Source organism: Chelonia mydas, chromosome 14 (genome assembly GCF_015237465.2).
Source record: "Chelonia mydas isolate rCheMyd1 chromosome 14, rCheMyd1.pri.v2, whole genome shotgun sequence".
In the NCBI taxonomy this organism is placed as follows: domain Eukaryota; kingdom Metazoa; phylum Chordata; order Testudines; family Cheloniidae; genus Chelonia; species Chelonia mydas.
Genome location: NC_051254.2, coordinates 32,690,947 through 32,712,092, shown reverse-complemented (window position 1 = coordinate 32,712,092; position 21,146 = coordinate 32,690,947). Strand labels below are relative to the sequence as shown.

Sequence of the window (21,146 nt, the reverse complement as noted above, 5' to 3'; positions counted from 1 at the left end):
AAGTCAGAACAATGAACTGTCACTGTCTTGTTCCCTGGGCCTTTCAGAGAATTATCCCACCAGCTGCCCTGGTGAGCTGTGTGGCTAGAAGGCTGTAATAACACAAACACACCCAGGACTTGCACGGCTGGTCTGAGACACTCCTCACACTGGGCATAAGATGGTCTCACTCAGGCTGTGCTCAGCAGTGACTGGCAGATATGACCCTTCCTCCATTTCCAGCAGTGTTGGTACCCCAGGGCTGACGCACCAAGGGGACAAGCTCCCAGTGGGAAAGAGCTGATCTTAGAGACGATATCTGTAGGGGCCCATAAACACACTCCTCCCTGGCTCATGCTGAGCTAAGCACCCAGATAACGAAAGGCACTTCCACCCCACTCTTAGCCAGGGCCCTAGGAGGAGCTGTTCCCAGGTATCACTAGGATCAGGGGACAGACTAGGATGCAGCCAGCCAGACCCTATCCCTTAACCAGCTCAGGTCAATACCCCATTCCCATCACTCACTTCCCTCCCCCATCCCCATAGTCAGGACCTGGGGAGAGCTGGGGCCGCCCAGGGGATGGGCACAGAGGGGAGCAGACAGGGAACTGGATAAAAAAAAGAGACCTTCTCTCCTCTCCCCCGCAACAGCCAGATCAGACAGGAGTGTGACGGGTCCCAGGAAGCGGGGATGGCTCCTGGGGGAGACACATAGCGCAGCTCCTAGAGGTGATGGTCAGTGGGGGAGGGAAGTGAGGGATGGTCAGTGCAGGGATGTTGAGACAGATCTGTCTGTGTGTCCTGTTTGTCAGCCTGTCTGCCTCACTTTCACAGTTACAGCACAGTTACGTTAATATCAGGAATTGCACCATAAACAGAATGGTGAAATTTCACCTCTCGCCCTTTTCTCCCTCTAGAGACCCTGCGATCTGATAAGGAGAGCGAGAAAGGTCAGTGTCTGGGCCCATCACATTAGCTGGCAGTAGAGTTATCCCCATAAACACAACAGGGTGAAATCTTGCCATTATTAATTAATGATTGGAACAATTTCCCAAGGGTTGTGGGGGATTCTCCAGCACTGGCATCTTGTAAATCAAGATGGGATGTTTTTCTAAAAGATCCTCTCTAGGAATTATTGTGGGGAAGCCGACGGGCTTGTGTTATGCAAGGGTCAGACTAGGTGATCACAAGGGTTCCTTCTGGCCTTGGAATCTGTGAACTGATGAATCATCTCTTGCCCTTTTCTCCCTCTAGAGACCCTGCTGTCTGAATGTGAGAGAGAGAGAGGTCAGTGCCTGTGCCAGTTACAAAATTAACATTATCCCCATAAACACGACAGGGGGAAGTCTCACCTCTCCCTCTTTTCTCCCTCTAGAGACTCTGCGATCTGAGATGAAGAGACAGAAAGGTCAGTGTCTGGGACCAATGGGATGGGTTGAAAATTTCATGTCATGTCAGTCAAGTCAGCTCAGTCGAGCCAACTTAACTCAATTGAAAGCCAGATTTACTGCCAGTGGAGTCACAGTTTAACACCTTGAGCTCAATTTTAGCAGGTGGAGTTACAGCCTGTTTGAATGAGTGATGGGGAACATCTCCATCTCGACGCCAGAGCCCAAGCAGGGAGCTCAGGGCTGCTCATCCTGACACAAAGAGGCTCTGAAGGATGAAGGGCCCATTTATCCTAATAAACCCCATGGAAATTACAGAAATGGCACCTTGAGCCCAGGGCCCTGAATACACCAGCCCAGCTCGGTCAGTCTCATTGCTGGAAATGGTGGGTACATCTACAGTGCAAAAAACCACCCATGGCTGCAAGTCTCTGAGCCTGGGTCAACTGACTGCAGGGCTAAATCTAGCGGTGTAGCCATTCCCACTGGGGCTGGAGCCCAGGCTCTGAGACCCTCCCCCTGGCCGGGCTTCAGAGCCCAGGTGCCACCCTGAGCAGGAATGTCTACACTGCTATTTTCAGTCCTGTAGTGAGAGCTCTGCAAGCCCGAGTCAGTTGCCCCAGACTCAGACCCACAGCCACAAGGTTTTTTGCAATGTAGATGAACCCGGAGAGACTTGTCCAGTGTTTGACAGGATCCCTGACCCGGGAGCCCCCTTTGTTCTGACCCTTCCATGCCCATGTAATATGGGAGAGGGTGGGATTTCACCCTCAGTGATCCACCCACAACCTCAGCTCCACCCTGCAGTGACTCCATACAATAACCGTACAGGTCTGGTCAATGCAGAGCAGTGTGTGTGGTTCTACATTAAATGAAACTGATTTTTAAAGGCACACAATGTTTTTCAGTTTCCCCCTCATGATCTTACTACAGGGCAGAGTTAAGGTTGTTTAGGTGCCTTAGCTGCATTTCTAGACCATAGATTTCTTTTATAATTTAACCATAATTTGTGTTTCCTGGGTGTATAACACTTGGCTTGGGAATAATTACACAATTCCTCCTGTAATGTGTTTTACCCTTAAGTTACAAGTATGTTCTCTCATCCTTAGCTCCACATTAATGTAGTTTTTATCTGGGAATTGCACTGTGCATTATGGTCCGGATCTATGAAGAAACTTAGTCACCTAAAGCCCAGACATAGGCCTCTCAATCCCAGTTTTAGGCACCGTGATCCACAAAACCCCACTTGGCTGAAACCTACCCCTGTAGGCGCCTAAACTCACCCAGGACATAAATCTCTGTTGTAAAAGTTCTCTCAGTGTCTAAGTTTCTGCCTCTGGGCACGAGGATCACACGGCTGACTAGCTGTAGACCTCTGGGCACCTAACTCCCACTTGTGCCCCTAACGACACATAGATGCTCCTCCCCTCAGTTTATCTCACTTAGGGCAACCAGACAGCAAGTGTGAAAAATCGGGACTGGGGTGGGGGGTGGGGGTAACAGGAGCCTATATGAGAAAAAGACCCAAAAATCAGGACATCGGGTCACCCTAATCTCACTCGTGGGGCCTCATCCAGTAGATGTGCTCAGAGGCCACCCAACAGCACACAGAATGAGGTGGGGGATGGAGATGCAGTGAGCCTCCTTTGTAACATTTAGGCCAAGGGTTAGAGTACCCACCTGGGCTGTGGGAGACTCTGGTTCAAGTCCACCATCTCTGCCAGATAAGGAGAAGGCATTTGAACACGGATCTTCTACCTCTCAGGACAATGCTGTAACCACTGGGCTATGGGACATTCTGATATGAGACTCCCTCTGTCTCTTTTGTTCAAGTTGTTACACTTTAATTAAACATTAACTCAGAATCACTCTATAACACCCCTCTGCCCTTCAGCCATCTTGTGTGGAGTGTGGCCAGTGCCTTACTCTGTCTCACAGACACACAGAGGTACCTAATCTGCCTGGCTCCAGAAGAGGGGCTCCTGGCCATGGATCACTAGCAGAGAGAGGCACCAAATTCAGGAGAGGGGTGGGGCTTAGAACATACCCCTCTTGTTGGCCTCTCCCATTGACTGGCTTACATGGCTCCTAACTCGCTGGGTTCTGTGGATCCCATTCTAAGGCACCTGCTTCTCCCCATTCAGTGTATCGGGAGCTCTGAGATGCCTTTGGGGTTACACGAGTTCTCCAGGGTAAACCGCTGCAACCTGCTCACAGTGTGAGAGCCTTGTCTGTGCCCACCCGGGGAAACTCTCCCAAAGCTACTGGCTACAGGCAACACGAGGCGCTGTGCTCTGGGCTCCATGAGCTCTGCTGTGTCTCTCTGCAGGTTAGCAATTCACACCGCGGCTTTGTTACACTCACGTGCCCAGTCCCGTCTCCTCCTGAACACCAGCAATGCACGCCGATCTGCTGCCTCAGTGGAAGCAATGCACCCCCGCTTACTGGCTTCACCTTGGTTCAACACACTCCTTTGCACCAGGCACTTAGACACGTCTACAGTAAAACCAAACTGAAGTTTAATTAATAGAGCCTGAGACAGAGACTCAATAAAAGCAAGTGTAGATTTGGAAACAAAGTTACAGGTAAAAGAAATACAATCTATAGCCTATACTTGTTAGCAGGCTATCCTGTCTGATAAACAGAGGCGGATTTACAATAAAACACAAGGTGCCCTGGCACGGGGCCCACCAACGACTGGGGGCCGCAGGGCCAGGCAGCTGCCGGGGCAGAAACTTGCTCCTGCTGGCTCCTGGAGCTCCTGCTGCAGGCTCTGCTCCCCCCCACCGGCAGCCAAGCTCCCCACTCCCCCGCTGCCTCCTCCCTTGAGCATGCCGCGTCCCCGCCCCGCTCCCTCCCTCTGAGCGCTTCCCCTGCCACCAAACAGCTGCTTGCCAGCGCTCAGGGCGCTCCAGGAGGGAGGGTTGGAGGGAAGGGGTGGAGCGGGGCTGCAGCATGCTCGGGGGAAGAGGCGGGGCAGGGGCAGGGGCCGGGGCAGAGACTTGGGGAAGGGGGTGGAATCAGGGCAGGGCAGGGCAGAGCAGAGGCAGGGCCCCCGCACTCCCCCTATACAACCCCCCCCATCCCCCTGACCTAAGCCGCTCAGGGTTACCACACCCCGCCCTCCCTGATTCCTGTACCCCCTTGCACACCCAGCCCCCTGCCCTCTGTGACTCCTGCACCCCCCACAACCCCTGCCTGACTCTGGCGCCCCCTCACAGCCCCCCAGCCCCCTGCCCTCCTTGACTGTTGCAATCCACCACATACCCAGCCCACCCACACCCCATGCCCTGACTACTGCATGCCCCCACATCCCCACCCTGAGCACCAAATTGGAGCTCCTGCCTCTTCCCCCCCCCCAACATTCCCACCTGCACCTCTCACACCAAATGGGAGCTGCTCTAGGTAAGCGCTCCACACCCCAACCTCCTGCCCCAGCCCTGAGCCCCCTGCTGTACCCAAGCTCCTGGCCAGACCCCAGCCCACTCCTGTACCCTAACTCCCTCCCAGACCCCACACCCCAACCCTGAGCCCCCTCCCACACCCTAACTCCTGGCCAGACCCTGCAACCCAATGTTTTTTTACATGTTTTTTATAAAGCGCTCTTATCCAAAGCATTTTACAATAGTTAGCTAATGGTACAAACAATATTTGGAAAGTTCATTAAATGGTCTGCTGAGACCCTCAGCAATTTTCAAGTGGTCTGTGAAAAAAAAAATTAGACTACAAGAACAATCAAGGTACCTCACTTTATTTTCATTTACTTCCTATAACTTATAAGAGGAGGATGAAGAAAAAAAGAATGAAAAACAGGGGGGGAGGAGCCCCCCAAATGAAGCTGAGCACAGGGCCCACTAACTCTAAATCTGCCACTGCTGATAAGATATTTCTCACCCACTGGTCAGTTCTACTCACAGTGGCTGCAAGAAGGCTGGTGCAGGGAATGGAGTTACGAATTTCCAGCCTTTCACACAATAAGGCTAGGGTTTTCAAAGCGGCCTCAGAGATATGGATGCCTGTCCAAATTCCTGTTTGAAACCTTGTTAAAACTTTGTTTCATATTTTTGTTACTATAATAACATTGGTTTATAGGTGACTTTCAGAAAACCCTGAACTTCAAGCTAACAGCTTTTACATGGGGATAGTTATCTAGTATCTGTAATGAACCGTCCCTTAGATGTATAGTCACTAATGCCCCAATTCAGCTAAGTACTTACGTATCTGCTTAATTTCTTTGCTGAACTGAGGCTTAAAACAGGAGCTTTGAAGAACCCAGGAGTGGTCAGAGTAAATCAGAGCGGGGCCCCAAGCCTGGGATCCTGTCTGGGACAGTGGCCAGTACCAGCTGGTTCAGAGGATGTTGCAAGAGTACCCCTACTGGCCAGTAATGGAATAACCTGCCTCTAGCCAAAGTGTCTTCCTAGCCCCCCCCCGCCCGTCACTCAGAGGCTGACTAAGTCATAGGCTCTGAAGCAGGAGGGTTTGTCTCCTTCCCAAAGTTCTCCTTCCATTCCAGCTAAACAGATGAACTTCCCCACCTAACTGACTCCCACAACCAACCCCAGCCACCAATTTGCCACGTGTGACTCCCTCATCAACGCCCCCACCAGCCCGATGACCCTCTGCACAGGATCTCACTGGTTTCTTTACAGAGAAAATGCACAAGATCAAACATGACCTCACCCCTCCATCCCTTCGAAAAGTTACAGTTCTCTCCTCCTCCAACCCCTCCAGCTGCTCCCACAACCATCCCCTGATCTCCTTCCCCTTGCTCGCATCCCTCACGCACCCTTCTCTTTAACTAACCTCCCCCTCTCCTCCAACCTTTCCCCTCTCCATACCAACATGGCTTTGTGCCAGTCAGGGGCTGTCCCACCAGCCTGTGCCCCACAAACATTCTCCAGTCACAGGGTCTCAGTGCCCTTCCCTCCCAGCTTTGGTTTTATTTCTTCAAAACTGTTTAACACAAGTTCAGCATATCAGTCATGTTCTTTCCCCTGAGCTGGGCTCTTCTGCAGGGGCCTGGCCCCTCCCTGCAGGATCACACCCCACAGGCCGTCTGCCTGACAATCATAGAATCATAGAATATCAGGGTTGGAAGGGACCTCAGGAGGTCATCTAGTCCAACCCCCTGCTCAAAGCAGGACCAATCCCCAATGAAATCATCCCAGCCAGGGCTTTGTCAAGCCTGACCTTAAAAACTCCTAAGGAAGAAGATTCCACTACCTCCCTAGGTAACGCATTCCAGTGTTTCACCACCCTCCTAGTGAAAAAGTTTTTCCTAATATCCAACCTAAACCTCCCCCACTGCAATTTGAGACCATTACTCCTTGTTCTGTCATCTGCTACCACTGAGAACAGTCTAGAGCCATCCTCTTTGGAACCCCCTTTCAGGTAGTTGAAAGCAGCTATCAAATCCCCCCTCATTCTTCTCTTCCGCAGACTAAACAATCCCAGTTCCCTCAGCCTTTCCTCATAGGTCATATGTTCCAGTCCCCTAATCATTTTTGTTGCCCTCCGCTGGACTCTTTCCAATTTTTCCACATCCTTCTTGTAGTGTGGGGCCCAAAACTGGACACAGTACTCCAAATGAGACCTCACCAATGTCGAATAGAGGGGAACGATCACGTCCCTCGATCTGCTGGCAATGCCCCTACGTATACATCCCAAAATGCCATTGGCCTTCTTGGCAACAAGGGCACACTGTTGACTCATATCCAGCTTCTTGTCCACTGTAACCCCTAGGTCCTTTTCTGCAGAACTGCTGCCGAGCCATTTGGTCCCTAGTCTGTAGTGGTGCATGGGATTCTTCCGTCCTAAGTGCAGGACTCTGCACTTGTCCTTGTTGAACCTCATCAGATTTTTTTTGGCCCAATCCCCTAATTTGTCTAGGGCCCTCTGTATCCTATCCCTACTCTGCAACGTATCTACCTCTCCTCCCAGTTTAGTGTCACCTGAAAACTTGCTGAGGGTGCAATCCACACCATCCTCCAGATCATTTATGAAGATATTGAACAAAACTGGCCCGAGGACCGACCATTGGGGCACTCCACTTGATACTGGCTGCCAACTAGACATGGAACCATTGATCACTACCCGTTGAGCCCGACAATCTAGCCAATTTTCTATACACCTTATAGTGCATTCATCCAGCCCATACGTCTTTAACTTGCTGGCAAGAATACTGTGGGAGACCGTGTCAAAAGCTTTGCTAAAGTCAAGGAACAACACGTCCACTGCTTTCCCCTCATCCACAGAGCCAGTTATCTCGTCATAGAAGGCAATTAGATTTGTCAGGCATGACTTGCCCTTGGTCAATCCATGCTGACTGTTCCTGATCACTTTCCTCTCCTCTAAGTGCTTCAGAATTGATTCCTTGAGGACCTGCTCCATGATTTTTCCAGGCACTGAGGTGAGGCTAATTGGCCTGTAGTTCCCCGGATCCTCCTTCTTCCCCTTTTTAAAGATGAGCACTACATTAGCCTTTTTCCAGTCACCCGGGACCTCCCCCGATCGCCATGAGTTTTCAAAGATAATGGCCAATGGCTCTGCAATCACATCTGCCAACTCCTTTAGCACTCTCGGATGCAGCGCATCCGGCCCCATGGACTTGTGCTCATCCAGCTTTTCTAAATAGTCCCGAACCACTTCTTTCTCCACAGAGGGCTGGTCACCTCCTCCCCATGCTGTGCTGCCCAGTGCAGCAGTCTGGGAGCTGACCTTGTTCGTGAAGACAGAGGCAAAAAAAAGCATTGAGTACATTAGCTTTTTCCACATCCTCTGTCACTAGGTTGCCTCCCTCATTCAGTAAGGGACCCACACTTTCCTTGACTTTCTTCTTATTGCTAACATACCTGAAGAAACCCTTCTTGTTACTCTTAACATCTCTTGCTAGCTGCAACTCCAAGTGTGATTTGGCCTTCCTGATTTCACTCCTGCATGCCCGAGCAATATTTTTATACTCTTCCCTGGTCATTTGTCCAATCTTCCACTTCTTGTAAGCTTCTTTTGTGTATTTAAGATCAGCAAGGATTTCACTGTTAAGCCAAGCTGGTCGCCTGCCATATTTACTATTCTTTTTACACATCGGGATGGTTTGTCCCTGTAACCTCAATAAGAATTCTTTAAAATACAGCCAGCTCTCCTGGACTCCTTTCCCCCTCATGTTATTCTTCCAGGGGATCCTGCCCATCAGTTCCCTGAGGGAGTCAAAGTCTGCTTTTCTGAAGTCCAGGGTCCTTATTCTGCTGCTCTCCTTTCTTCCCTGTGTCAGGATCCTGAACTCGACCATCTCATGGTCACTGCCTCCCAGGTTCCCATCCACTTTAGCTTTCCCTACTAATTCTTCCCGGTTTGTGAGCAGCAGGTCAAGAAGAGCTCTGCCCCTAGTTGGTTCCTCCAGCACTTGCACCAGGAAATTGTCCCCTACACTTTCCAAAAACTTCCTGGATTGTCTGTGCACCGCTGTATTGCTCTCCCAGCAGACATGAACAGGGCTCTTTCCCTGTCCTAGGGTGTCCTGCAGGTGTCTTCCTGCTTCCTGAAGCTCTCCTTAGCTGAGGGACTTGCTGGCCAGGCTTTTATGAGGACCAGGAGATCTTTAAGCCATCACCTGATCCCTGGCCTCAGCATCAGCTGATTAGTCACACTTTCCATCCCCAACCCCACTTCACTGTCTACCTATTGCCCCTTCTGCCTTCCATCTCTAAGCTCAGTGAATGCTCTTCCTACAATCGCTGTCTGGAGTTCCTCTCCTCCAATTCCATCCTAGATCCTCCCCAGTCCGACTTCTGTCCCCTGCACTCCCCTGAAACTGCTCTAGCCAAAGTCTCCAATGACCTTCCTGGTCAGATCCTATGGCTTCTGTGTGATCCTCATCCTCCTTGTGCTAGCTTCATGCTCCGCCTTCTTCTGACACCATTGACCAGACCACTCATCTCCATTAAATCCTTGGCTTTCACAGCTCCCTCCTCTCCCAGTTCTTCTCCTGCCTTTCTAATCACTTCTTTGGTGTCTGTTTTGTTGGGTCAGTCTTTTCCTGTCTCCCTCTTTCAGAGAACATCCCTCCCCCAGAGCCCAGTGCTTGGCCCCCTGCTCTCCCCTCTCCACACTCTGCCTCTCGTAGCTCTTACCTACACGCATGGCTTCAGATACCACCTCTGTGCCAATGTCTCTCAAACTCCTTCTCCACTAAAAACTGTTCCCACATCTCAGCCTGTCTGACATCTCCTCCTCATCAATGTCCAGAGGGCAACTTAGGTTCAACAGCTGAGTGTTTAGTCTCTTCCGCACTCCTCAGAGCCCTCCTCACTTCCTAGTTTCTTCATCTCTTTGGATAACACTGCGAGCCCTCCCAGAGGCAGGGGGCTGTGGTGGTCCTCCCTCCCTCCCTGCCTTCCAGCCACTTTGGGCCCCACCAGAGCAAGGTACCAGGGTCTCTGCCCCTCCTGTGGACCAGGGATTGTGGTCCCGAGGTGAGGTGTGAGGCTTGAGCTGACTGGAAGGCCTGGGATCTGAGCCCTGCTCGAGGTGGCTCCTTATGGGAGGGGACCGGGACATTCCCCCTGCCCTGGCTGAACCACTCCATGATGTTGGCCTGGGTTGGGAGTTGGGGGGAGGGGGCAGAAAAAACTGTCCTGTATTTTTGAAATACAGTGTTGGCCACCCTAACAACACTTCCATCCGCCCAGTCACTCAGGCCAGAAATCTGGGCATGGTCTCTGACTCAGCCTCTCGCTGGGCCCACACGTCCTGACCTCACCCCAGTCTCCCTGCTCCTGCATGTTGATCTTTGCCTTTAGGTCCCTCACCAGTTAGTCCCACCCTGTCTGAGTGATTGGCGCTACCTTCCCTCTGCCAGCCATGGAAGCCTGCAGGGCCAGTTCCAGGGGTGAGTGCGCAGGGCTGGTTCTAGGGGAGCCATACTGCCACTGGGCTTTTTTTTTTTTTGCTCCTGGCAGCCTGGGTACTGGGTAGGGTGACCAGGTAGCAACTGTGAAAAATCTGGACACTTTTTGTGTGTGCCGGAGGGGAATAGTTGCATATATAAGACAAAGCCCCTAATATTGGGACAGTCCTGATTATATTGGGTTGTCTGGTCACCCTCAGCCTGGGTCACCGGCCTGTCTGCTTCTCCCTTAAACACCTCAGTGTTTTCTCCCCCTCCCACTCCAGGCACGGAAAAACACCCCCTCAGTATTACAGAGTAGCAGCCGTGTTAGTCTGTATCCGTAAAAAGAAAAGGAGTACTTGCGGCACCTTAGAGACTAACAAATTTATTAGAGCATAAGCTTTCCTGAGCTACAGCTCACTTCATCGGACGCATACAGTGGAAAATATAGAGGGGAGATTTTATATACACAGAGAACATGAAACAATGGGTGTGACCATACAGACTGTAACAAGAGGTAAAAAATCCATTCTCACCTTTCCTGATCACTTTTGTTACAGTCTGTATGGTCACACCCATTGTTTCATGTTCTCTGTGTATATAAAATCTCCCCTCTATATTTTCCACTGTATGCGTCCGATGAAGTGAGCTGTAGCTCAGGAAAGCTTATGCTCTAATAAATTTGTTAGTCTCTAAGGTGCCACAAGTACTCCCTTCCCCTCAGTATTAGTAAAGCTGCCCCTTTCTCCTCTCTTTAATCCCTCCTCCAAACCCAGCTGTGCTGTGGCCCCTGGAATCTCTCCCGTCTGGCATTGGGCACCTGGTGAGCTGTGCTTTGGTTTGTTTTTATCGTTATCTCCGCCTCCCAGCCCCTTCACCCCACTTGTCTATTTCATCCCCCTGTTGTACCCTGTCTGCCGTGCAAAGGGTGAGCTCCTTGGGCCAGGGACTGTCGCTTTGTTAGATGCAGTTTGTGTGGACAGAAGGGGGACAGTAGGTGCGTATGGGAGCCATAGAAGAGGCTGTGGTTTTAGTCGTGGCAGGATATAATGAGGGCCTGAGAGAGAGATTGTGCTGGAAAGAGGGAGAGAAAAGGGCAGATACTGGAGATAACACTCAAGAAGCAGCAGCAGTGTTTGGAAATGGCCTGGGTGTGCAGAGGGAGGAACCAAAAATAACCACAAGGTTGTGGGCACTGAGATTTGGCCAGGGTGATCACTGGGAACCCCAGTGAGAGCGGTCTGAGTGGAGTGGGAAGTCAGACTGGAAGGGATCTAGGACAGCTGGAGACACAAGCATTGTTTGCAGACTGGGTTCACTGAGTTCAGAGACAAAAGGGAGGAGGGAGATGGGGCAGCAGTTAGAGGGGTGGGTGGGGAAGAGGAGGTTTGTGGGTAAAGTTAGACCAGGGCATAAATATTTGCAGGGTCAGGCCTCAAGACTGTAAACTCTTTGGAGTAGGGATTGTGTCTTTTTATAGTCTGGAGTGTGTGCACAGGTCCTAGTGCTGTGGGCAGGGCCGGGTTAAGAAAGGGACTTTAGGGGCTGTATGTGGCCCGTGGCCCAGGGCCCCGGGCTAAGCGGGGGCGGGGGGAGGGCTGCAGCCACTAAAGCCCCTCCATGTTGCGTTCTTGGCCGGCTCTGCCTGGCGGGCGGGTGAGTTGGGAAGCAGCTCCGTGCACTGCTGACCCGTTCCTCCCCGACCCGCCCCGAGCTGGAGCCGCCTCACCGCTAGCGCAGGGAAGCTCTCTGTCCCAGTGCTTCGCTCGCTCCGCCCCCGCCACTCCCATTGGCTGGGAATTGCGGCCAACGGGCGCTGTGAGGGCGGTGCCTGCAGGTGTCCCCCCCGTACCAAGCGGGAGTGCCAGGTAAGTGTCCCGCACGCCAGCCTCCTCCGACACCCTCCCTCCCAGACCGTGTACCCCCCGCAGCCCACTCCTGCACCCTAGCTCCCTCCCAGACCCCCCACCCCACCCTGCTCCTGCACCCTCCCTCCCAGACCCTGCACACCCCCCCAGCACCCTCCTTCCCTCCCAGACCCCCCCCAGCCTGCTCCTGAACCCTCCCTCCCTCTCTCTCTCCCAGACCCCCCCCATCCCCACCCTGCTCCTACACCCTACCTCCCTCCCAGACCCCACACTCCCACCCCTCCAGACCACTCCTACACCCTCCTTCCTTCCCAGACCCCCACCCCTAGCCTGCTCCTGCACCCTCCCTCCCTCCCAGCCCCAGCCTTCTCCTGCACCTTATCTTCCGTCCAGACCCCCAGCCTGCTCCCCGGCAGCCCCCTCCCACAAACTGAACCCCTCATTTTTGGCCCAACCCTGTAGCCTGGGGGGCCCAAAAAACCAACTAGCCCCCGGCCCCCAGAAGAGTTAATCCAGCCCTGGCTGTGGGGCTTGGTCCTGAGTGTGTGCATACAGGGCCTAGCGCAGTGGGGCCCAGCTCTGAGTGTGACCTCTAGACACAACTGGAATGCAAATAACAATGTGGAGTGGGGCAGGAGACTGGCAATGGGATATGCAGGTATGGCATCAGGTGGGGCTTAAAGGTAGGGTTGCCAACCGTCCAGGATTGGCCTGGAGTCTCCAGGAATTAAAGAGAATCTTTAATTAAAGATTATGTCATGTAATGACATCTCCAGGAATACATCCAACCAAAATTGGCAACCCTACTTAACGGTGTGTGTGTCTGTGCAGAGGACAGGGGATGAACAGGAGCAGGTGGGGACAGTTTCAGGGATCAATATGGGAGGGACAGAGAGTAGTGATGTGGAGCCAGGAAGCTCTGCTCTCTGGTCCAGGTTTACCTGTGCAGTGTCTGAGGTGTATAACATAGTACATGTAACAGTTGCAGTAGGACAGGTTGGGTCCCTGCCTCCATAAGAAGCCGGCTCCTGGGCTGTGCTCTGCTTAGCATCTTATGGACAAATCTTGCAAAACGTTCATATCACCAGTGAGGGAGACGCTTTTCACTTGACTATTTCCCATTAAGTTTTGAGACTCAACGTTAACTCCCGATGTCTTTGACTTTCCAGGGGAATACGAGGCAGTGAAAGGTACGTGTGTTTTTACTAGTTTTGATTATGCTTTAAATTGGAAAAGGAACACTCAGAGCTGTGTGTGCAAAGACATATTAGTGTAAAAAATTAATGTGTTACTGAGACAGGTAAGGTACATGACAAGGGGAAATCCAGATATTATCCAGACATAATGGATGGAAAATTTGTGGTATTGAAATATGAATATTAACTACAGTTGCTAATGGCACAATACCATACACCCTTGCCCCACCCTCTGCCCCGCCTCTTCCCCTAGGCCCTGCGCCTTCTCTGGGGCCCCGCCCTCACTCACTCCATCTCCCCTCCCTCCGTCGTTCGCTCTCCCCCACCCTCACTCATTTTCACTGGTCTGGGGCAAGGGTTTGCGGTGTGGGAGGGGGTGATGGCTCTGGCTGGGGGTGTGGGCTTTGGGATGGGACCAGAAATGAGGGGTTCAGGGCGTGGGGGGGGGCTGTGGGCTGGAGCAGGGGTGCAGAAGGGGGTGAAGGCTCTAGCTGCGGGTGCGGGCTCTGGAATGGGGCCAGAGATGAGGGGTTTGGGGTGCAGGAAGGGGTCTGGGCTGGAGCCGAGGGGTTTGAAGTGTGGAAGTGGGCTCAAGCTGGAGCAGGGGTTTGGGGTGCGGGAGGGGGTGTGGGCTCCAGGAGGGAGTTTGGGTGCCAGTTGGAGCTCAGGTCTGGGGCAGGGGTTTGGGGTGTGGGCTCTGGGAGGGAGTTAGGGTGCAGGAGAGGGTTCTGACCTGGGGCCAGGGTTTGGGGTGCTGGAGAGGGTTTGGGGTGCAGGCTCTAACCTGGCGGCGCTTACCACAGGTGGCTCCCAGTCAGCGGGGCTGCCTGCCTGCCTGCCCACCCTGGCTCTGCATAGCTCCTGGAAGCAGCCAGCATGTCCGGCTCATAGGCACAGGGTCGGCCAGGTGCCTCAGCACCCGCAGGCACTGCCCCCGCAGCTCAAATTGGCCCTGGTTCCCAGCCAATGGGAGCTGTGGAGCCGCCACTCAGGGCAGGCACAGTGCGCAGAGCTTCCCTGATCACCCCTGTGCCTAGGGGCTGCAGGGACATGCTGGCTGCTTCCAGGAGTCACACAGAGCCTGCCTTAGCCCCACTGCACCGCCGACTGGACTTTTAATGGCTTGGTCAGCAGTGCTGACCGGAACTGCCAGGGTCCCTATTTGACCAGGTGTTCCAGTCAAAAACCGGACACCTGGCAACCCTAATATTAATAGTTTTATTTTTCACATTAACCCTTGGAAATAGAGTCTTAAACACAAACAAACTTCACTTACTGACACCAGAGACACCCTGTAACGAGAACAAAAATTATTTTACATGAATAGGGCCCACCCTGTGAACTCTCCATGGATGTACTCTCACACACAGAGGTTTCCTTGGAGCAGGATCGGGCCCTCTGAGCCCTATTGGTTTCCACACACCACACACAGCAGCTGTAGGATCAGGCACATGGGTCTGATCACACTGAAGCCTGCCGGAGTTGTAGGAGCTTAGCACCCCTTGGGGTCACCAGCATCACCCAGGGGATGGAGACACTTACGAAGGAAGAGTTCTTTGAGCTGCAGGCCCAGGTTCTCTGCTGGGCCAGGACTTGTTCGAGCTGGGGGCAGGGCAGGAGGTGGTTATGGCTCCCTGGTTCTCAGGCTGCCCCAGGGGCTGTTCTGATTCACTCCAGCTGGCTGTGGTCCCTGGGAATTGGTGATGTGCCCTGCCCTGCCCCAGCACACCCCCCCCCAAGCCCCTCAGTCCCTGCCCTGACGTGCCCCCTACACCAGGATGAGGGGGGCAAATGGCACAGGAGCCAGTTATGCTGCTTTACCCTGGCTGGGCTCTCCCTACACCAGGGGAATTCTCTGATGTCCAGGGCCTGGTCCCAGCCAGTCTGCACCATCCCAGCACACAGTGACCGGAGCAGGGAGAGAACCGGGCCCTGTATCTGCCCCCGACTCACATGAGTGATCCCCACAGGTGTGGCCCCATTGATTTCTTGGAGGAGGTTTTGTGGGGTCAGATGCGATAAAGGAGAAGCCCTAATTACTGATTAGGAGCCCAATCCTGCTGTCCTTACTCAGGCAAAATTCCCACTGAGGCCAATTAATGTGGGTTTAGAACTGGGCACTTTTGTAACTGAGAATCTCTCCTATTGATTCATTTATGTTCTTTTTTCCCTTTTCTCCCCTCTCATTCCCATGGACCCTCTGGCAGAACTGGGTAAGCTCCATGTCGTTTATTTTTCACAGTGTGTGACTTGTTGAGTCTGCGACTTGCTGAGTTTGCATTTCGTTGGTGTAAATTCTCATGTCTGGTTATTTCAGGACTCGCCAGAGCCCGAGGATACGCAGGTAACTAACGCTGACACTGCCGCAGTCGCTCTCAGTCCCATTCCCCTGGGATACGCGGTCGCTGCTCAGTCCTCTTACAGCTCTCACAGTAACTAAGGGGTGGGGCAAATGTCATTGTCCATGTGAAAGTTAGAGAGAGAGAATACCCAGCCCCCCCCACCACACACACACCCTGCTGTGAGGGGGAAGCTGGTGCCCCAGGCAATTGTTTAACTCCTCTCTCTTGCTATGTTATGGCCTCTAGTCAGTTCATTGTTTATTTCACTGCTCACCATTTTTTGGCAGAAACATCCAGTCGATGAGCTTATCCAACCCTGCTGGATGCAGTGGCAGAGCGTGGGTGGGGCAGAGGGGCAGCTGGTGTCTCTAGAAGGGTCGCTGGGGTGAGGAACAAGGCATCCAAACCTCCTCTCCCCACACTGAGGGCTTGTTGGTGTGGGGAATTCACGGGGAAGAGCCCAGCATGGCGAGTGTGGAATCGCTGTTCTGCGCCATAAATAGGGATGGTGTGAATTTAAAGCTATTCCGCACTAACTCCCCCTGTGGACACCATTATTCTGCACTCAGTCTGCAGCAGGGTATGAGGGCACTCAGTGCCAATGTGGATTAACCCAAAGCAGACAAGGGCACTCTTAGCATGGAATCAGAGTGTCCGCACAGGCAGTCAGTGCTGACTAGCTGTTCTGCACTAGCTACTCAGGGCTTTTCCCTGTGTAGACAAACCCTTAAAGTTACTTCCAAGGGAAAGAGGAGAAGTATCCCCTCTCCCCTGGACCACAAGCCCTGACTGTCCCTTGCTCGGTTGTCCACACTCCAGCTCCCCCATGACAACTCCACACCCCAGGTGCAGGCTTCAACAGGAACATCTGCAGCACCTGGGAAATCTGAGGGCAGCATAAAACAAACAGAATTTCTTATTGAGTTAAAGGCCAGATTCTGCCACCCTGGCGCAATGGGACTCAAGGGGCTGCCCAGCGTGAGTCCGTGTGGCACAATCTGACTCTAAACACACTGATATTATTTGCAGTGCAGGACTGACTGGAGTTTCCTGCCATGCTCAGGGCCCTGGTGCTGGGAGCTGTAAAACACATAACAGACCATCCCTGCCCCAAAGAGCTTCCAGTCTGAATAGACCAGATTGCCACAGGGTGGGGGATGGAAGGATGATTATCATGGGTGGCACGTGAGCCCCCCCTTTGGGGAAGCTAACCACAGGGCCCAGCCCCTGCTGCCCAAGGCCCCGTCCCCCCAACCCCCGTCTGCTGGAGCCCCAAATGTCCGCTCCCCCTTGTGAGCCAGCGCCCTGAATGTGCCCCCCGCCCAGTGGCCAGAGGAGTCCTGGCCAAACTGTCCTGAGCCACTGGCCGGCACCAGGACCATACCACCCCCAGTGCCAGGTCACCGGCTGGCCTCAGCACGGCCTCCAGCACCGGGTTGTTAGCCTCTGGCCAGCAGCAAAGCTGAGCTCCCGCCGGCTTGGGCAATGGCTTGGGGGAGAGCGCGGAACATGCGCAGGGCCAGAGTCTGGCCTATTTTACCCACCACCCATGATGATTATCCCCATTTCGCAGCTGGGGAACTGAACCACAGAGAGACCCAGTGTCTTGCCCAAGGTCACACGGGCAGCCTGTGGTGAAGCTGGGCCTAGATCTGTTGGTTCCTAGGACAGCACTTTAACCATGGAGGGAGTTTGTTCGGGGTACAGGAGGAGCTGGTGGGAGAAGGGAACAAAGTGAGCATGAGGGTGAGTGGGGCTGGTAGTGGGGGAGCAGCAAGGGGTGAGGGGTGAGCAGGGCAGAGCCTGAGAGGGGAGGACAAGGAGTGGAGCCAGTGAAGGGGATGGCAGTGGGTGGGAGGCATCCAGGTTGGTGAGGAGGAGGAGTTGGGTGGCAACGATCAGAACAGAATTGCAGGGCAAGGCAACAGTTAGGAAGGCCAGATGCTCTTTCCAGACACCAATCTAGGCTCTGGTTCATTTCATCCCTGCTCCCCTCCCCACCTCTGCTCCCCTCCCGCCTCGCTGTCCCCAGCCCAGTGCAGTCTGTGTCCATTGGACCTGGTCACAGATGGGTCTGGGCCATTTCATGTCCCTGAGCCTGTAGGGATCCCGAGCCTCACATCCCCCTCCCACACTCCCTCAGCTGGCTCAGGGTGGCCCTGCAAACACCCCGCCTCAGTTTACCCTCTTCACACTCCTTACATTACTCCACATAGTCCAAAAGGTGTGAGACAAAAGTCCCCTGCTGAGGTCTGTTTTCAGTCCACATAAACCCCCAAATAAAATCTTGCCTTTGCTCTGCTCCAGCCCTGACTCTCACTCCAGCTCCCCACTCTCCTTGAGTCAGGAGTCCCTCAGCCCCCCAATTCCCAGAGCTGGGTTTGGTTCAATCTCCCTCATGGAATCAGGAACCCCCAGAGCTGGGATCAGGTCAGGCTGTACCTTTATTCCCTGCAGCTCTCAGCCTTAGGGCTCTGTCCTGCTGTAGTTGCTGTGGGCTGTCATTGTCACCTCTGGGTGCTCTTCTCCCTCAGGGGAGCCCCTCTCTCTGGGGACATCCCCTCCAGGCTCCTTGCTCTGTGAGCTCTCCTGGGATCTTTTCTCCTCAGCAGCTTCCTGTCTCTAGGGTCCCTTCAGCTGAGCCCTGGTAACCCTTTATCAGGATCATTAGCTGTTTGGCTGCCAACCAGCCACCTAGAGATTTAATTACTTCCAGGTGGGTCTGGGTTGGCTGGTTCTCCCTTACAGGAGCCTGTCACAGGTAGGCTGGGCCCTGACTCCCCTTAAAGGGCCAGCCCCCCCCGCCCCCCCCGGTGACATCTCTTGCCCCCACAAAGCCAACCTGTACCCAAAGGAAGGCTTGACCATGGCTCACACTTGATTATCGTCTGCACCCAGAGGGGTACTTCCTGCCCTGCTGCCACAAGGAAATCTGCAAGGCCATTGGCCATATTTTTATTCTCATCACTGAAGTATAAAGAGACCAGGAGTTGTGTCCCCAGCGTTCTGTGTAGCTCATGTGACAGGCAAAATCCTCCACAGTCTACAGCATAGTTCAGAACTTGTACCCCCTGTAAGGGCATGTCTACGCTGCAAACTTACGTTAACCTATGTTAGGTCGCCTTACAGTCACGGCAGTAATTACTGAGGTGGCTGTTGTCCACACTGCCCTCCTTCTCTCAGCTGTGCCCAAGTCCCCACCAGGAGCCCAGCTGCCCCACGGGGATCTTGGGCAGCCACCCAGGTTTCTTACCTCCCTTAGCAGGGAGCTAGGATGTAGGGCAGCCTGGCTTCAGCTGAAGCCCACCATGGGTCCGGGCTTTCTTGATAATTTCCCGGCTCCAGCACAGAGCCATGAAATTATCGACAGCCAACAGCTGATGTAAGTAAGGCAGTGTCTACACCAACACTGCATCACCGTAACTACACCGACATTAGTCCTATGCCTCTTGTGCAGGTGGCGTTATTATGTCGGTGTAGTGCAGCACTTACATCAGTGGGAGCAAGGCTGTCGTGTGTACACTGACATAATTAGGTCAGCGTAAGCTGCCTTACGTCAGACTGACTCTGTAGTGTAGACCAGACCTAAGTCAGGCCCTCTGGCCATCACAGAGGTAGTCAATAGCACTGACCTTTCACCACTGGTGTCATGCTCCTGTGCCAGATATGGACTGGCCACAGCGCTTCCCTCTGAGCCAGATACACACCAGCTGTGTTCAGTGTAAGATCAATTCATGCTCTGCCAGGTCTGACTGAGGATTGTTTAAAAAAGGTATTTAGCACACAGCAGCACCTAGTGGCTGAACAGTATAATACAGTTTAGCATTCCATTACATCTCCCCCTTTAAATCCTACATTCCTACCATTGCCAGTATTTACACTATCACACTGTATTTGGAGTGCAGTATGGAGCAGTCTGTCATGTGTCTCTGAATGGCACTGGTCTTCTAATTACAGGACCCGAATATGTAACAGATTGGTCCTCTGGGTGTTCGTTCGTTCCAGTGACTGACTGTGGTCGGTCTGGAATCCTTGAGTCGTCTTCTTGCTCTGCATCCACCATCTGTAGAGTTTGCTCTGTCAATTGTTCTTTCTGAGGAACCAACTGTAGATATTGACAGTTTCTGCTGAGCTCTCCTCTGTCAGTCTCAACCACATACAACCTGGGCGCTGAATTATTTTTCTTTACGACAGCTGGAGTATTCCATTCTTTTTCTCCATCCAGTTTGACACAAACACCGTCACCAGGTTCTAGACCTGGTAGGTCTCTGAGTGGTGTCTGTTGTAAGCTCTTTTTGCCTTTTTATCTGATTTGGCTACTCCTTACGTTGGGGAGGGCAGTTCTGAGTTGTCTTCCCATCCAGAGTTGTGCTGCACTGTATCCAGGAGCTGCTATTGGTGTTGGTCTGTAACTCAGAAGAGCAAAGAATGGATCTTTCTGCTGTAGGATATTCTTGGCTGTCTGTACAGCTCTTTCGGCTTCTCCATTTGCTTGTGAATAATATGGGCTGCTAGTAATATGAGGAAGACCATATTTTATTTGGATAAATTAAATTCTGCTGCAGTGAATTGTGGTCCATGCTCTGTCACAAGTTTTTCTGGAATACTGAAATGACCAAAAATGCACTTCAATTGTTCTATAACACTCTGGTGTGTTATGTCTTTCAAGTACACTATTTCTATATACCTGGAAAAATAATTCACAACTACCAAGTCATGATGTCCCCTGAATTCACCTAAATCTGCAGCGAATCTCTTCCAAGGTCTCTTTCATTCAGACTAGCTCCTTCTTTGCATCATTAATTACTACTGGCCATATCTTTTTTCCTGCTGCCTTCAGCAAAGGAGCTCTGGGAGCCCATTTTGAATCCTCCTCCACCCACATGACTATGTGTAATGTTATTAGCTGGAAAAGCACCTTTCTGCTCCTCCCCCTGGGGGATGTCTTTTCCTTTAGGATGGACTTCTTTATAGCCCAGCTCCCGTTCAGGCTTTGTGTTGCTCTTCCAGGCCTCTGTAGGGGAGAGGTCCCTTGTCTCTTCCCTTCTTATTTCAGCTTCCTCTTGGATGTAGGGTTACCAGATGTCCCAATTTTGTAGGGACAGTCCCAATATTCCAGGCCTTTTCTTATATAGATGCCTATTGCCCCCCACCCCCATCCCAATTTTTTACATTTGCTATCTGGTCACCCTACTTGGATGTGTGTTTTTATGTTATTAACATGGTTGCTTTTCCCTTCAGCAACCCGAATCCCCACCTCAGACAGCCCATCTTCCACCCGATGGTCCTGTACCGCTGCACCCACCACAGCGCTGACCTTGTCTCCAGCTGGCTGGCATAGCTCACTGCCCAGCTGCTCTGTTTTCTGGAGACGACTTGTCTTCTGTCTCTGGCATAATTTTATCTCTTTCCACAAGGCCTCTGGGCTCTCCTGCTTCATATGTGTCTCAGAACCGGGCTTCATTCCACACTCGATCTTAAGC

At 52.6% G+C, this 21,146-nt stretch overlaps 2 protein-coding genes across 4 annotated transcripts in view; one reads left to right on the top strand and one right to left on the bottom strand.

Moving 5' to 3' along the window:
- Positions 1–21,146, bottom strand: part of LOC102945825 (zinc finger protein 436) — a 1,196,575-nt gene that overhangs the window by 131,408 nt on the left and 1,044,021 nt on the right. The gene's annotated exons all lie outside the window — the stretch shown is intronic.
- The window catches only part of LOC102941303 (butyrophilin subfamily 1 member A1), a 66,121-nt gene that overhangs the window by 26,776 nt on the left and 18,199 nt on the right, over positions 1–21,146 (top strand). The window contains exons 6-11 of one of the 2 annotated variants that reach the window (XM_037913558.2): positions 897–929; positions 1,234–1,266; positions 1,355–1,387; positions 13,295–13,315; positions 15,529–15,534; positions 15,639–15,665. In XM_037913558.2, coding sequence (XP_037769486.1) covers positions 897–929; positions 1,234–1,266; positions 1,355–1,387; positions 13,295–13,315; positions 15,529–15,534; positions 15,639–15,665 — 153 coding nt within the window. The remainder of the gene's footprint in view (positions 1–896; positions 930–1,233; positions 1,267–1,354; positions 1,388–13,294; positions 13,316–15,528; positions 15,535–15,638; positions 15,666–21,146) is intronic. The other variant, XM_043528772.1, reaches the window with a different exon arrangement.